General features: G+C 37.7%; 1 protein-coding gene across 1 annotated transcript in view; it reads left to right on the top strand.

Annotated features, from left to right (window-relative positions):
* Positions 1 to 17,878, top strand: part of LOC127859416 (uridine phosphorylase 2-like) — a 35,963-nt gene that overhangs the window by 14,442 nt on the left and 3,643 nt on the right. Inside the window, exons 2-5 of the mRNA XM_052396781.1 lie at positions 1,617 to 1,734; positions 7,073 to 7,234; positions 7,555 to 7,669; positions 9,122 to 9,192. Of these exons, the coding sequence (XP_052252741.1) occupies positions 1,617 to 1,734; positions 7,073 to 7,234; positions 7,555 to 7,669; positions 9,122 to 9,192 (466 nt within the window). The remainder of the gene's footprint in view (positions 1 to 1,616; positions 1,735 to 7,072; positions 7,235 to 7,554; positions 7,670 to 9,121; positions 9,193 to 17,878) is intronic.

Consider the following 17,878-nt stretch of genomic DNA (forward strand, 5'->3'; position numbering starts at 1 on the left):
ATGCATAGATTCCCAATGTGTCTGGCTTGACAATGCAAATTGATTCGTACTTCAAAATGTTTGGTAAGAATAGCCATAATATACATAAATGCATTTCAGGTAGAAGATAAAACTCGGTTATCAGAGTGCCCAATTTATTGAAAGTCTCTGTTTTCCGAAGTGTCCTATATCAGGAATCAAAGTATCCGCAACTTCATGAATACCACCTATTAAAACATGCTCTTTCTTCGTTTATATTTCATTGAATACTATCAAAATTTCAGTATTTGAAGCACAGTGATTACTCTACATACTGGAAAATCAAAAAAAATCTTGCAATATTTCTAAGTAGTTTTATTTTGTTGAAATGTTTACTGTTCATCCAGTTTATGCTGTTTTCCGACCGAATTTTCTATTTTTTGGACAAAAATCTACCATTCTTCCGTGATGTTTTTCTTTGCAATAGAAAAGGATACACCATTTATAAACTCGACCATGCGCCTTGTCTAAAAAACTAATCTTTATGATATAACTTTTAAAAAACCTGATGAACTTACCTCTCCGGTGTGGCTTTTGTTGTTATCTGGTATCGAAGTGCCATCTGTTATCAAAGTATCCGCATACCCAGCGTGTGGTTGAAGATCAAAATAAATATTTAAGATCAAAGGATAAATGAGAGCAATCAGTTGAGATTTTTTTCCAATCTTTACTTAAACAGGTTTTTACTTACATATTTTTGTGATATGACACTCTTAGTGAAATAGAATTAGTAACTAAAATGATGAATACCTGCATGGTGTTGTGAAGTTATTGCATGTTTCTTATTTCTCTCTTTTCTAGGGATGGTCAAGTTGTACTCTGTTACTCCCCCTGCAGGGTTTTACATTCATGTCAAATTTAAGGGGTCCCTAGGACTCTAGTTTATAATTTCCTGTCAATAAAAATGGGGATCCTAATATAACTTAGTTTGATAGAATGCTCGTAGGTCACCTTGTTTTGACATTTTTGCAGACGAAAAAGGGAATATTTAAATGCGTGCCATTTGATTTACAAGCAGGGAATGTATGCTAAATATGCTGGCTGTGTCAAGTCAATTGGTTAAAAGTATTGTAATGGATTAATTATGGAAACAATAGCCAAGATTTAACACACACCTATAAAATAAAAGATTGCATTTATTTTTATAGTTAAATCTTGCTTGCCAGATAATAAGCTATCGTTACCTCAGTAAGCTTTTCTTTCATAGCGACATAAATAGCTCACATTTACGCAATGTAATCTCAATTCGTGACTTTGCACCTAGCAACAGTTGGTGCGTGATAACAGGATTGGTCGATAAATCAACAAGCGAGACAACTCGTACATCCTTCTAAAAAATTACGTACTGCAGTTGTCTTTCAGAGTTTCTTGTTGATATTACGAGAACCTATACATCAAAATGATTGTGTGTCCCATGGGACGCAAATTAACAAATATTATAGGCCCTGACTTGCATTTTATGCGTATTTGACGCGTCCCGTAAAACCCTGCCCTGTCTGCACTCTCTCTGGAAATGGTCCCATTATGCTGCATAACCTTCTCTGTTTGTTTGACTTTTTTAAGAGATGTCCCTTCACAGTTTGTTTCTCTTTTTCCAGGGATGGTCCCATAGTGCTCCGTAACCCGCACATAGACGACCTTGCAGAGGACGTGCTGTACCATCTGGACCTCAGTGACAAGAAGAATGATCTGCCCGCAATGTTCGGGGATGTCAAGGTGAGGTTTCCATGGTACCATGGTTCTAAAAAGGTCCATAAACATTGTTAGCTTAACAAGCTCAACTAAACTTGAAGTTCTCAAATCTTATAAACACACACACACACATTAGTTGCCACCTTTTTTACTTTATCTTGATGAAACACTGTAAGAATTTTTTTCTTGAAAATGTTTAATATGATTCTGGTTCATGGACAACCATGAACAAGATCATCTAGTCAAATCTTTGAAATCTTTCCACCCTAGCTGCCTCATTAAAGACTCAATCTTCATGAAACTTGGTAAGAATTTATTACAAAATCCAGGTTTTTCCCAGGAATTGTCCCTTACTGAGCGGCAAGGCAGGGCGGAAGGGGTTGGGCGAAAGGGGACGCCCACTTGTGCTTGTCAATTTAAAAATAAAATTCTACATGTTCTAAAATTAAAATCTGCTCTGCTTCAGATCTTTTACATAGCTACACTGATGTTGTCATGGTAACACTCACTAAGGCCTCTAACTCTGACCTGCAATTTAACAGAGTTATCAGTGCCCCAGATAAGCTGCATATCTGCGTCTTTCACCCTATTAAAATATTTAAAAACGCAAAGAAATCCAATACCTTACATATTGAAAACGCAACCAATTGGACTTTTACGCAAATTCTTTAGAATTGTTATCGTAACGCGGAGACACTTTCGTTCAGCAAGCACCTTGATGACAGAGCAGGAAAACAGTCAAAGTAATTCAAACGCTCTGCGGACTAGATTTCATAGTTAAATAAAGCGTCTGACCAAATAATTAACGACGACGTAACATGCATTTTCAATCTGACTTAATCTGTCGCTTATTGTGCATGTATTTGTAAAGTGTCTGTACTTACAGTTTCTATTATGATGCGTAATAAAAATGTCTAAGAGAGGTGGAAAGACGTCCGTGATTGTTGCGCCAAAATATATGTCAAACACAAACAGTTTAAAGGATTAAAGATGTTATGAAACATCAGTTTATTAAAGTTAATTATGATAGTTAACAGTTTTATTGAATCAATACAAGTGTGCAGCTTCAACAGAAGTATAGCAGCAATGTTTTTAAGGTATGCATTTTTATAACTCATTTCACCCTATTTCAAGAATGAAATCACCCTATTTTTTCAAAATCAATGGGTGAAAACCCTATTTCCCAAATAATTATCTGGGGCACTGGAGTTATGCCAGATATTTATATTTGTGTACAAGTGTACTTAGGTTATCCTAGGTTATCCGTGTAAGGTTTTGTGTACAGCAACTATCTTTAACTGACATGCAGAAATAGCATGGGGTTGCATTTCAGGACATTTGTTTGAAGGTCAAGTTCGCTAATGCTAAAAATAGATAATAATTTTGCGCTGAAAAACGTCAATTAGGTTGGCTATATTGTGCTGAAATTGTGTGTGTACGTTACTGTTGATCTTGTGGGGCAGGCATTTGGGGCCAATGGGCTCAAGGCTCTGCTACTGAAAGTAACAATAGTTTTCTGCTTATTTAGTTTAGATGGAGGTATTGTACTGTTAGTTTGTTAGTAAACATTCAGACCTAGCATGGGATTGCATTTGGGGCCAGTTTGATCAAGGTTATTGTTATTTAAAATAGAAAAACTATTTCCGCTCAATAACTTGAAATTGGAAAAAAGGTATGATGCTATAATTTTTAGCTGGACTTTTCGCAGAAAAATGAGTTACACTACTCGCCCCGGCGTCGGCGTTGGTTAAAGTTTTTTATAAAGTCAAATTACTTTAACACTATCAAAGATAATTAACTCAAACTTGGAATACTTCTTTATGGCAACAAGACAAGGTGCTTAACTCTGTCAGCATTATTATGCCCCCCTTCGAAAAAGTGGGGGTACAGTGAAAACTCGCTATTAAGACCACTTGTGGGACTTTTCAAAAGTGGTCTTAATAGCGAGGTGGTCTTAATTCTGAGTTTTCATGAATTTGATGGACATATAATTACAACAACGTAAATATTCACTGAACTTTTATCTGTTTGCATACAATATAACAGTCATCCGTTTATACATTGTATTTATACATTGTACAAAGATAGTATTTCAAGTTGTTCATTAAAGAAGTGTAAATACATGTATATGTACTTTTCATCAAGATCCTTGATGTTTACTTAACGAATGAGTCAATTGTCGTCTGCTTAGCATTTTGTCGAATAAAAGTCGAGATTTTCTTTTTAGAATAGCTTGAACCCGAGTCTTTCCAATGCCGAATAAATCGTCGTTGAGATTTCCCATCACTTGCGTCGATCAAATCAATCTTTTCTTTTAAACACAACTCTTTCCGTTTTCGCTTATCCATTTTGAATAACGATATGGTATAAAAGTCGGTTTTTATATCCATCACGAACAAAACCGTGTTACTCAAATATCCTAACTGTTAAATTATTCGCCGTAATAAATCTTTAAAGTGTGTACCAAACAACTAACAATTTACCCATCAAAGACTCAATAATAATAATAGCTAATTGTCAATCAAGGGTTAAAAATTATAACAAGTGCCGAAAATCTAACACCTGTGTCGCAAATCGATGCCAAAAACCGTTGTCGTTAATTGTGGTTAATTGGGTCAGAATGGCTTCGTACACAAGCCCGATAGTACCACAACATCAGATCAAGTAAGGTGTGAAAATTACTGGTCGTTTGGCGGGTGTCAATTAAGAACAATATCGATAATTGGTACTGATTAAAGTGGTCGTAATAGCGGATTAGCGGGTTGGTCGGATTAGTGAGTGTAACGACCATTGAAATATAGAAGGAACAAATCGGGACTGAAAAATGGTGGTCGACTTAGCGAGTTGGTCGGAATACCGAGGTGGTCGTAAAGAGAGTTTTCACTGTATATTGTTTTGCTCATGTCGGTCCGTATGTCCGTCCACAAGATGGTTTCCGGATGATAATTCAAGAACGCTTAGGCCTAGGATCATGAAACTTCATAGGTTCATTGATCATGACTCGCAGATGACCCCTATTGTTTTTGAGGTCACTAGGTCAAAGGTCAAGGTCACGGTGACACGAAATAGTAAAATGGTTTCCGGATGATAACTCAAGAACGCTTATGCCTAGGATCATGAGACTTAATAGGTAGATTGATCAGGACTTGCAGATGACCCCTATTGATTTTCAGGTCACTAGGTCAAAGGTCAAGGTCACGGTGACCCAAAATAGTAAAATGGTTTCCGGATGATAACTGAAGAACGCTTATGCCTAGGATCATGAAACCTGATAGGTAGACTGATAATGACTGGCAGATGACCCCTATTGATTTTCAGGTCACTAGGTCAAATGTCAAGGTGACACGAAATAGTAAAATATTTTCCGGATGGTAACTCAAGAATGCTTAAGGCTAGGATCATGAAACTTCATAGGTACATTGATCATGACTTGCAGATGACCCCTATTGATTTTCAGGTCACTAGGTCAAAGGTCAAGGTCACAGTGACAAAAAACATATTCACACAATGGCTGTCACTACAACGAAGAGCCCATATGGGGACATGCATGTTTTACAAACAGCCCTTGTTTTAAGAGTTATGCCCCTTTTTATACTTAGAAAATTGAAAACTGAGTTTAGTTTTGTGGCTAAGTCCACTTTATTCCTATAGTATCAAAGCAATTGCTTTCATACTTGCAACACTTACTAACTATCATAAGGGGACTGTGCAGGCAAAGTTATGTAACTCTGACTGGCATTTTGACAGAATTATGGCCCGTTTTATACTTAGAAAATTTGGTTAAGTTTTGTGTTTTGGTCCATTTTACTCCTAATGTATAATAGCTATTGCTTTCAGACTTGGAACATAAGTAACTATCATAAGGGGACTGTACAGGACAAGTTGCATAACTCTGGTTGTCATTTTGACGGAATAATGGCCCTTTTTTGACTAAGTAACTTTGAATATTTTGTTAAATTTTGTGTGTAGATGCACTCTACTTCTAAAGTATCAAGGCTATTGCTTTCTGACTTCAAATACTTTCTTACTATCATGAGGGTAATGTACCTGGAAAGTTGAATTTGACCTTGACCTTTGAATTACCTTGAATCTGAAGGTCAGATAAATAAATTTGCTTAAATTGGCATAACTTCTTTATTTAGAATCAGATTTGATTCATACTTTGACAAAACAACACTTACCTGACATACCACAATGGACTCCACCCGAACCATCCCCCATGCCCTATCCCAGAACCCCCCCCCCCCCAAAAAAAAAAAAAAAGAATTAAAAATATTTTGTTTCCCTTATATTTTTTTTTTGAAACATGGTAAAAAAACCAATTATTTATTTTTGTTATTTTATTTTTGAAAGACCGTCCCACCAAGCAATTGCTATCAAACTTGAAATATATATCTTATTAGTTTGTTTTATGTCTTTACAAATGTTCAATAGATTGTGGAAAATATACCTGAACTCAGAATCGTCCATAATGTACCACTTCTTTTAAACATAAGCAATCAATATTTTTCAATTATGGTCCTCTTCCAATTAGAATATGACTATTGACCGTATTGAATATGAACAATTTCCACATGATGGCTTACGTTATACTGTCAAGAACTCAAAAAGTCGGGTGCTCTGTCTTCTGACAGCTCTTGTTTGTGTAAAAGCAACATGCAGTTGCTTTAAACTTAATTAAATTCATTGAAATTAATTGGTAATTATTTGAAAATCTAGTTTCTTGGAATGGTCACAATTCTTGTTTTAATTTTTCCATTTTCAGCTTTGAGTTTATATATACTTTTTATCCTGTTTCCCATGTAATACAACCATTACATATTTTTTTATATTGCACATGTGTAATACAACATTTTTAAGCGTTTTCAATGGCTTAGTTTTCGTTTATTTATTGACCAATCGCATTTTGGTATTTTGCTGAAACTACTTTGCAACGTCAAATGTCGTCACAGAGGTAAACAACATTCGGGATTAATCATTATGTTTGGGTAAATATTTATTTAATTTAATCATTTAAAAGCACGTGATAACAAAGATCTGACACTCGTCATATCATACCATATTTTATTAAACTCGTCCAGAAAATTTGTTAGTAAGCTCGCCAAAGGCTCGCTTACTGACAAAATTCCTGAACTCGTTTAATAAAATATGGTATGATATATGACAACCTGTGCCAGATCCTATATATATCAACTACTACAGATATCTAACAACAATGATCTTCATTATCAGGTGACTGACAGAAAGTGTATATTGTTCTATCAAAAGTGAAGAATAGATAAGCACGCTCCCTTGGGACAGCTTGTTGTAATAATATATGGCAGTAACATACAAAACATTTGCCATTTTGTTGTACATGCAGTTCGTGTGTTTCGGTGGCTCTCCTAAACGAATGGAGAAGTTTGCCCACTTCATGGTGAAGGAGCTGAATATCAACATCCAGGCTGGCATGACCCTGTCTAACATCTCCCACGGCTCGGACAGATACGTCCTCTACAAAGTGGGACCGGTCTTGTCTGTCAGTGTATGTAGCAATTGTGTGGTAGCTGCTGTGTATGTAGCCCTTGTCTGGGATACCTTAGAATTTGAAAGCCATTCTACTGTTACATGCAGTTAAAAAACTATGCATAGTTTGAAGTTAGGCAAATATCAAATTAATTATTATAGCGTAAAATGATATGAAATTGAGCCTCTATATTTATAGCTCTGTAGTAAAGAGGGTTTCCCCTTGTGTTGTATTGATTCTTAAGGTTCTGTATATTAATTGTTATAATACATTTGATGACTTACTGGTGTACATACAGTTTACCTTAGAGTGAATAATGTATGCTCCTATAATTGCAGCACGGGATGGGTATACCCAGCATGTCGATAGTGTTCCATGAAGTGCTCAAACTGCTGTACCATGCATGCTGCAAAGATGTGAAGCTGTTTCGTTTAGGCACAAGTGGGGGTCTAGGTACGTACAGTGTAGTGATCTTGGCAGCAGTTGGAAGGATTGGATACATATGGTATAGTGTCATGGCATGAGTGTGGCCTGTTTGTATGTCCAGTGACATTTAGAAGAGACCTATGGACACAACTAGAGCTGATCTTTCAGTTAGTACTATTAAAAAGGTATTTTAATTGTGTTTAAAAACATGATTTAGTGATGATTCAGTGTTGAGTGCTGTTGATGATTGTTTCAGGTCTGGAGTGTTGAGTGCTGTTGATGATTGTTACAGGTCTGGAGTGTTGGGTGCTGTTGATGATTGTTACAGGTCTGGAAGTTGAGTGCTGTTGATGATTGTTACAGGTCTGGGGTGTTGAGTGCTGTTGATGATTGTTACAGGTCTGGGGTGTTGAGTGCTGTTGATGATTGTTACAGGTCTGCAGTGTTGAGTGCTATTGATGATTGTTACAGGTCTGGGGTGTTGAGTGCTGTTGATGATTGTTACAGGTCTGGAGTGTTGAGTGCTGTTGATGATTGTTACAGGTCTGCAGTGTTGAGTGCTGTTGATGATTGTTACAGGTCTGGAGTGTTGAGTGCTGTTGATGATTGTTACAGGTCTGGAGTGTTGAGTGCTGTTGATGATTGTTTCAGGTCTGGGGTGTTGAGTGCTGTTGATGATTGTTACAGGTCTGCAGTGTTGAGTGCTGTTGATGATTGTTACAGGTCTGGGGTGTTAAGTGCTGTTGATGATTGTTACAGGTCTGCAGTGTTGAGTGCTGTGGATGATTGTTACAGGTCTGGGGTTTTGAGTGCTGTTGATGATTGTTACAGGTCTGCAGTGTTGAGTGCTGTTGATGATTGTTTCAGGTCTGGAGTGTTGAGTGCTGTTGATGATTGTTACAGGTCTGGAGTGTTGAGTGCTGTTGATGATTGTTTCAGGTCTGGAGTGTTGAGTGCTGTTGATGATTGTTACAGGTCTGGGGTGTTGAGTGCTGTTGATGATTGTTACAGGTCTGGGGTGTTGAGTGCTGTTGATGATTGTTACAGGTCTGGAGTGTTGAGTGCTGTTGATGATTGTTACAGGTCTGGAGTGTTGAGTGCTGTTGATGATTGTTACAGGTCTGGAGTGTTGAGTGCTGTTGATGATTGTTTCAGGTCTGGAGTGTTGAGTGCTGTTGATGATTGTTACAGGTCTGGAGTGTTGAGTGCTGTTGATGATTGTTTCAGGTCTGGAGTGTTGAGTGCTGTTGATGATTGTTACAGGTCTGGAGTGTTGAGTGCTGTTGATGATTGTTACAGGTCTGGGGTGTTGAGTGCTGTTTATGATTGTGACAGGTCTGGAGTGTCGAGTGCTGTTGATGATTGTTACAGGTCTGGAGTGTTGAGTGCTGTTGATGATTGTTACAGGTCTGGAGTGTTGAGTGTTGTTGATGATTGTTACAGCACGGGGATGTTGAGTGCTGTTTATGATTGTTACAGGTCTGGAGCCGGGCACGGTGGTTATCACAGATGCTGCAGTGGATGGCTTACTGAGGCCATACATGGAAGTGGTCAGTTTACATTGTAGTACTTACAGCAACTAGTCATAGAGTAGTTTGGATAATTTAAAGTATATGCTGTTAGTATCCTGGCAATGACTCTAGGTAAACTGTCTCTCTGCTACTTGTTTAATTGCCACGCTGACTATGACATCATGCATTTAAAATATTTCTTTAAGGGACTTGTTTAAAGTGTTTATTATGGACAGATACCTTGACCTGACTGGTATCAAATCCAATTCCAAGCTGGGTCTGCATGTTAAAAAAGAGGCATTTTTGCATGAATGATGTCTTGTATATTTGTGAGAGGTTTAAGTTTTGTTCCTTAACTATTATTTACCTCTTTTAAATGCAGCATGCTATTGAAACAATCTAGTCTTTGCATGTGTGGAAAACGTAGACATGATTTGGGGGAAGAAGGGCAGGAAGAGGCTGGGCAGATTTCCTTATAAAGCTATAGTGAAATCTTCTTTGAACATTGTTATCTTGGCTAAGTTTGAAAACAGTTTTGTTCCATTGAAGCAAATGGCCATTGTTGGGTGGGGTAGTTTTCCTTACTTGTCTTCTGTGAAACCCTTTAAATAAAAAAAGGTCACAAAATGTGGGAAAGTTTGAAAATTATGTAAGTAGCTTAACAAATCGGGGCTCAGGTACTCAAGTGCAAGTTCAATATCACGATTCAATAAAATAGGTGATAAGTAAAGAAACCAGTTGTAAACACTTTCTCTTGGGCATAACTTTATCAAGCATGCATTTTCAAATAACTTTCAAAACTGATCATCATGATAACACAGCATAATGCACACAATAATCATGTCACTAGGTCATATGCATTTCCAAATCATCATGAAACTAGCGCAGATGTTATATCATGTAACTATGCCTTATTCTGTCCTCAGTCCATCTTACTGTGCTGTATCCTTTTGTCGTACTGTGCCAACTGCCAACTGTGCCATGTCTTTTTAGATCACCTGAGCACAACGTGCTTCATGAAATTTGGTCAGAAGATTGGTCTCAATGATATCTTGGATGAGTTCGAAAATGGTTATGTTTGCTTGAAAAACGTGGCTGCCAAGGGGCGGGGCATTTTTCCTTATATGGCTAAAGTAAAATCTTGTTAACACTTTAGAGGCCACATTTATTGTCTCATTTTCATGAAACTTGGTCAGAAGATTCATCCCAATAATATCTTGGACGAGTTCGAAAATGATGCCGGTTGGTTAGAAACATGGCCACCAGGGGGCGGGGCATTTTTCCTTATATGGCTATAGTAAAACCTTGTTACGCTCTAGAGGCCACATTTATTTTCAGATCTTCATGAAACTTGCTCAGAAGATTGGTCTCAATGATATCTTGAATGTGTTTGAAAATGGTAACGTTTGCTTGAAAAACATGGCTGCCAAGGGGCGGGGCATTTTTCCTTATATGGCTATAGTAAAATCTTGTTAACACTTTAGAGGCCACATTTATTGTCTGATCTTCATGAAACTTGGTCAGAAGATTCATCCCAATAATATCTTGGACGAGTTCGAAAGTGATGCCGGTTGGTTGAAAAACATGACCGACAGGGGGCGGGGCATTTTTCCTTATATGGCTATAGTAAAACCTTGTTAACACTCTAGAGGCCACATTTATTTTCAGATCTTCATGAAACTTGCTCAAAAGATTTGTCCCAATGATATCTTGGATGAGTTAAAAAATGGTAACCTTTGCTTGAAAAACATGGCTGGCGAGGGGTGGGGCATTTTTCCTTATATGGCTTTAGTAAAATCTTGTTAACACTCTAGTTTGCCCAATCTTCATGAAATTTGTAGTAAAGTTTGGTTTTAACTGTTTTAGCCATTAGCACTTATGATAAGCCTATCAACTAAGAGATAGCTGAAAGAAAGACAACATGTACATGATTTTGCAGTATTTATTTAGGGCTGTAACGAATACACTGGGTGACGAATATTATACGTATCACGAATACAGGGTGGCCAATATAAATATTTATTCACGAGTATGAATTTCAATGAACAGAAGTAATATTGACAAATGACACGACATTATGTAGTATGAAACAATAAGTATTTGTCAATTTGATTGAGTATCATTGCATACTGAAAATATGAAATATAACACTTTGAAATAACAAAACACTGACTAGAAATTCTTTAACTTTGGGCACAGGTTTTAAAACATGACTAGTACCAATAAAATCCTTGAGTAGAACAATTATGCAACTTGAGGCTCCATGTTTGTTGATAAGTTGCACAATCATTGTCGTAAAGATAAACAAAAAAGAAATTCCATCTGCTAATCCTTTGTGTGTATGTTTGAGCATCAAATCACTCATATTTACCTAAATAAACATTAAACAATCATCGAAAGATTTTTCAATTCAATGTTGTAAATATTCAACTGGTGCCTGCCATTTTTGTTGATAATCTCACTGTGTAAAATAGTGGATCGGGTAAACATGATGAAAAACGCTGGAATAAGGAGAACAACATTTAAATATAGGGGTTTAAGATGATTAAACTTTTAAACTAGTTGTTTGTATTTGTCAAATATTTGGTTCTGTAGGTGGCGAATAACGAATACGATTCGTCCACAGCCGTATTCGAGTAATTTGCATATTCGAATGTATCGTTACAGCCCTAGTATTTATCTCCCTTGTTTAACCTGGTTCAGTAATCTATTTTTAGTTCTGCTCTGGAATTTGAGAAGATATTGATCATTGATAAATGGACTGTTCTGAGGAAAAATATACTGCTCTGCCAGTGATCTCTTCTGAACTGTATAAACTAAGCTGTTTTGGCTGATTCAATCACATCTTGATGCTTTCTTGAAAAGGTAACAGCTCTTGAAAAAGGTTGGAATTTTGAAATAATTTAACTCTAAATTATTTTTAACACCAGCATCAAGAAATTTTGGCATTATTTTCTAAATTATTCTTATTATTTAGATTATTTTTATTTGGTATTTTCTAAATTAGAAAGACTCTATTTTATTTCAATAACTTTAGTAAATTCTTCTTATTATGCCCCCCTTTGAAGAAGAGGGGGTATATTGCTTTGCTCATGTCGGTCGGTCGGTCTGTCGGTCCGTCCACCAGGTGGTTTCCGGATGATAACTCAAGAACGCTTGGGCCTAGGATCATGAAACTTAATAGGAACATTGATCATGACTCGCAGATGACCCCTATTGATTTTGAGGTCACTAGGTCAAAGGTCAAGGTCACGGTGACCCGAAATAGTAAAATGGTTTTTGTATGATAACTCAAGAACGCATACGCGGCCAACAGGGCGAACTCTGAACAATATAACTGAAGCAACTGGTCTGTAATCCTAAATCTATAATTATCAGTCCAATGAAACATCATCCTTTGAGTAAAATAAAGTGGATCAGTAAAAATATTATCAGAATATGAGATTTTTTGTATATTTTGTATATTAAATATTGTGTTAATGTTTAATTTTGTTGATTAATATAAATATAAGCAGGACAGGGGAGGTAATACACTATTATATCTTTCTTATATACAGGGGAAACAAATGCAATAAGTTTAAATTTCATGTTAAATAATTAGAGGATATTTGTTCATGTCAGTGTGAGATCATTTGTTATTTTTTATGATCACATTTTATTATTACTTTGACAAAACAACATTTACCTGAATACCACAATGGATTCCACCCAAACACTACCCCACGCCCCTACCAGAATCCCTTCCCCCCCCCCCCTCAACCTCAACCCCCCCCCCCCCCCAATTTTTTTATGCCCCCATTTCGAAGAAAAAGGGGTATATAGTTTTCGCACTGTCAGTCGGTCGGTCAGTCAGTCTGTCGGTCGGTCACACTTTGTGTCCGCTCTCTAATTCAAATAGTTTTCATCTGATCTTTATCAAACTTGGTCAGAAGTTGTATCCAGACAATATCTAGGTCAAGTTCGAATATGGGTCATGCCGGGTCAAAAACTAGGTCACGGGGTCACTTAGTGCATTTCAAGGATTTAGCATGGTGTCCGCTCTCTAATTGAAGTAGTTTTCATCTGATCTTTACTAAACTTGGTCAGAAGTTGTATCAAGACAATATCTAGGTCAAGTTCGAATATGGGTCATGCCGGGTCAAAAACTAGGTCACTGGGTCACTTAGTGCATTTCAAGGATTTCGCATGGTGTCCGCTCTCTAATTGAAGTAGTTTTCATCTGATCTTTAATAAACTTGGTAAGAAGTTGTATTAAGACAATATCTAGGTCAAGTTTGAATATGGGTCATGCCGGGTCAAAAACTTGGTCACGGGGTTACTTAGTGCATTTCAAGGATTAAGCATGTTGTCCGCTCTCTAGTTTATGTGGCGTTCTGACATATTTTGATATTCTAAGACATATTTATGCCCCCGAAGGAGGGCATATAGTGATCGGACGGTCCGTTCGTCTGTCACTCCTCGTCCGTCACACTTTGCGTTTAGATTTCGAAAAATGCTCATAACTTCTATGTCGCTTCAGATAGCAATTTCATATTTGGCATGCATGTGTATATGGACAAGGCCTTTCCATACGCACACAAATTTTGACCCCTGTGACCTTGACCTTGAACTTAGGGTCCGCGTTTAGGTTCGAAATCTGCGTTTAGGATTTGAAAAAAGCTAATAACTTCTACCAAGCGTTTACACAGTTATACTTTTATGTAGTGACAAAGTTACAGTTGGGGGCATCCGTGTCATGTGGACACATTTCTTGTTTTTTTAAACATCATCTAATAAATTACCACACCCCACATTATACCCCCCCTCTCACCCCCACCCCTCTACCCCCCCACCCCCCAATTTTTTTTTAACATCTAATAAATTACCCCACCCCACATTATACCCCCTCTCACTCCCGCCTACACCCCCCTTACCCCCCCCCATTTATTTTAAACATCTAATAAATTACCACACCCCACATTATACCCCCCTCTCACTCCCCCATACCCCCCTACTCCCCCCAACACACCCCACCCCCCTCCCCCCACCCAATTTTTTTTTTAAAACATCAAATAAATTACCACATCCCACATTATACCCCCTCTCACCTCCATCCCCCTACCCCCGCACCCCCACCCCCCCCCCCAAAAAAAAAAAAAAAAAAAATTTTTTTTAAACATCTAATAAATTACCACACCCCACATTATACCCCCCTCTCACCCCCCACCCCCCCCCCCCCAAAAAAAAAAAAATTTTTTTTATACATCCCCCCCCCCCCCCCCCAAAAAAAAAAAAAAAAAAAATTTTTTTTTAAACATCTTATAAATTGCCACACCCCACATTATACCCCCCTCTCACCTCCCACCCCCTACCCCCCCCACCCCCATTTTTTTTTAAACATTTAATAAATTACCACACACACCACATTATACCACCCCCCTCTCAATACCCCCTACCCCCCCTATCCCCCTACCCCCCCTTATCCCCCTACCCCCCGCCCCGAAATTTTTTTTTTTTTTTGTTTAACATCTAATTTATTACCCCACCCCACATTATACCCCCCTCTCACCCCCCACCCCCCACCCCACCCCCCAAAAAAAAATTCTTTTTTTTAGACATCTTATAAATAACCTCACCCCACATTATATCCCCCTCTCATCCCCCACCCCCTACCCCCCATCCCCCCCCAAACAAAAAATAAAATAAAAAAATAATTTTTTAAACATCTTATAAATTACCACACCCCCACATTGTACCCACCCTCTCACCCCCCCACCCCCCCTACCCCCCCCTACCCCCCCCCCCAAAAAAAAATTTTTTTTTTTTTAAACATCTAATAAATTACCACACCCCACATTATACCCCCCTCTCACTCCCACCTACCCCCCCCAATTTTTTTTTTTTTTTAAACATCTAATAAATTACCCCACCCCACATTATACCCCCCTCTCACTCCTCCTTGATCATGACTGGCAGATGACCCCTATTGATTTTCAGGTCACTTGGTCAAAGGTCAAGGTCACAGTGACTCAAAATAGAACAATGGTTTCTGGATGATAACTTACATTAGCAGTCTTCACGATAGTTCATTTTATCCACTAGCCATTCGGGCTACTTGAATGGTGAAGACAAGTAGCCCGGCAGCAAAATTACTAGCCCAAAGTAAATTTGTTAAAATATACACCCTGCTAAAGGGTTTCATCTTTCAATAGAAGATAATCTATTAAAAAGTAAAATTGTATCCAGGGTATGTTAACTGTAAAGCCTATTGCAAAAACAATTGCAACACAATATAACAAGTCAAGGTAATTATGTCCTTTATTAATCATAAGTCTTTAACATGTGATAAACAACTTCTTCGTTCATCTCATCATCACTGCCATCCCAGAGATCCTCTTTGTCAGAAACCATATCCTGTAAAACAAGAAACCTGATAGTTATTTTCCAGAAGTTTACTTGACAAGTGAAGGCATAGATCATAAGATGGCATACTTTTATCATACATGTTGACTTTTTTCTTATGCTGTGTTTTTAAGCATAGCTTATTAAACTCTGTCTTACAGAAGTAGCTTCTCCTTCATCACTGATTTTTAACCACTTTTCTTGAAATTCACGTTTCCGTGATTTTTCAGTCATTTGTTGACTAACGATCAGTAGTGGGCAGTTTCTTGCCAGGCTTCGCTTTAGCTACGTATTTAAGCATTATGCAGACTTATGCGCGTAGGGACTTACAACTTTGGAAATAAACACACACACAAGGTTACAAAGTAAAACGATGTTTATTCCGGAAATGCAAGCCGCGGACGTCAATTGGTTTCCTTCAGCAGTTAACACATCAGCATGACGTATGCCAATAGTAAATAACCGGTTTAAATTGTTCACCACCTGGCCTGGTTTACGACTCGAAAATGACCGTTGAATGTATGGACCAATCGGAACGCATTTAAATCTCGTATTTTAGGCGAAGTTGAACTAAGTTCTGTCGGAAATCTTTGGAAAGTACTCACAAAATAATGACGTTTATCACACTAAAAAATGTAAACAATATTAATACACGGAATTTCTACTGGCCCGACGGGCGTACAATATGGCAATTTAAATAGGCCCGAGCTATAATTTACACGCCCAGGCCACCGGGCGTGCGCTTATTTTGCAGACTGCATTAGGTCAAAGGTCAAGGTCACAGTGACAAAAAACGTATTCACACAATGACTGCCACTACAACTGACAGCCCATATGGGGGGCATGCATGTTTTACAAACAGCCATTGTTTTTACTTTTGATTCACTGAAGTTTCCTAATCTCCATAAATATTGTTCTTTAGATTAAGTTAGACCTATTTTGTAAACTAGATTTTTGAAGCACTTTCTAGACTTACAGTAACTAATATTTATATCAGTTTTTTGACGGATTGTAAACTTCTTTTTACATTCATTAAGGTATTTGCTGTATGCTGTTCATTTTTGTAACGATACTAAGATTCCTTAGACTTGGCTTGGACCTGTTTTTAATTCTCTGTCATTGTTCTTCATTTTCCGAGTTCTTGGAATAAAAGTAAGTTATTTTTGTTAAAGCTGCTTTGGTTTTCACTTATAAATAAATTCTTCGAGTGTATTCAGGCGTCTCTGGCTGGATGCCTTTAGTTAATTGAATTACAACCAGTCAGTGCTGTCATCCTGACCGGAAATAAGCGTTCGTCAAATATATATTTCCGCATTACATAAGTGCTCACAAAGTTACATAGCTTGTAACCGTCCTGTGACCGGTTCATTTGCGTAAGCGAAGAAGACCGCACTACCACACCTGGATACGACAGTTGAGTTTGATTATGGTTTGGATCGGTAGAAAGACATGGCCGCCAGGGGGGTCGTCTTTTTTGCTTATATTTATATGATAAAAAAGCTTGTGAACACTCTAGAAGTCATATTTTTTGCCTAATCATCATGAAATTTTGTCAAAACATTAGTTATGTGGATGTCTCGGACGAGTTTGAAAATGGTCGTGATCAGTGAAAAAACATGGCCGCCAGGGAGTGGGGCAGTTTTCTTTATATGTATATAGTGAAAACATGTGAACAGTCTAGAAGACACATTTTTTGCCCAATCTTCATGAAATTTGGACATATCTTGGAAGAGTTAAAAAATGGTTCAGGTCTGTTAAAAAAACATGGCAGCCAAGGGGCCATTTGTTGTTCATTTTTCATGAAACTTGGTTAGAACATTTGTTCCATTGATATTTTGGGCTGCAAAGAGCAGGTCATTTCTTTTTATCTCAGGTGAGCGACTTTGGGCCTTTCAGGCCCTCTTGTTTGTTAGGTCATCTTACTGTGCCATATTCTTTTGATTGGTCATCTAACTGTGAAGTGTTCTTTTGTAAGGCCATCTTACTGCCCCATGTTCTTTTGTCAGGCTGTTTGACTGTGCCATGTTCTTTTTTAAGGCTGTCTTACTTTGCCATGTTCTTATTTATGGCTGTCTAACTGTGCAATGTTCTTTTGTTAGTCTGCTTACTGTTCCATATACTTTTGTAAGGCCCTCTAACTGTGCTCTGTTGTTTTGTTAGGCCTTCTTACTGTGTCATTGTTTCTTGTTAGGCAACTTATTGTGTCATGTACTTTTGTTTAGAAATATAATTGTGCCATGTTCTTTTATTAGGACATTTCACTGTGTGATGTTCTTTTGTTTAGCTGTCTTAATGTGCCATGTTTTTTTGTAAAGCCATGTTTCTGTGCTGCGTTCTTTCATTT

This window comes from Dreissena polymorpha, chromosome 15 (assembly GCF_020536995.1).
Source record: "Dreissena polymorpha isolate Duluth1 chromosome 15, UMN_Dpol_1.0, whole genome shotgun sequence".
Taxonomy (NCBI): Eukaryota; Metazoa; Mollusca; class Bivalvia; order Myida; family Dreissenidae; genus Dreissena; species Dreissena polymorpha.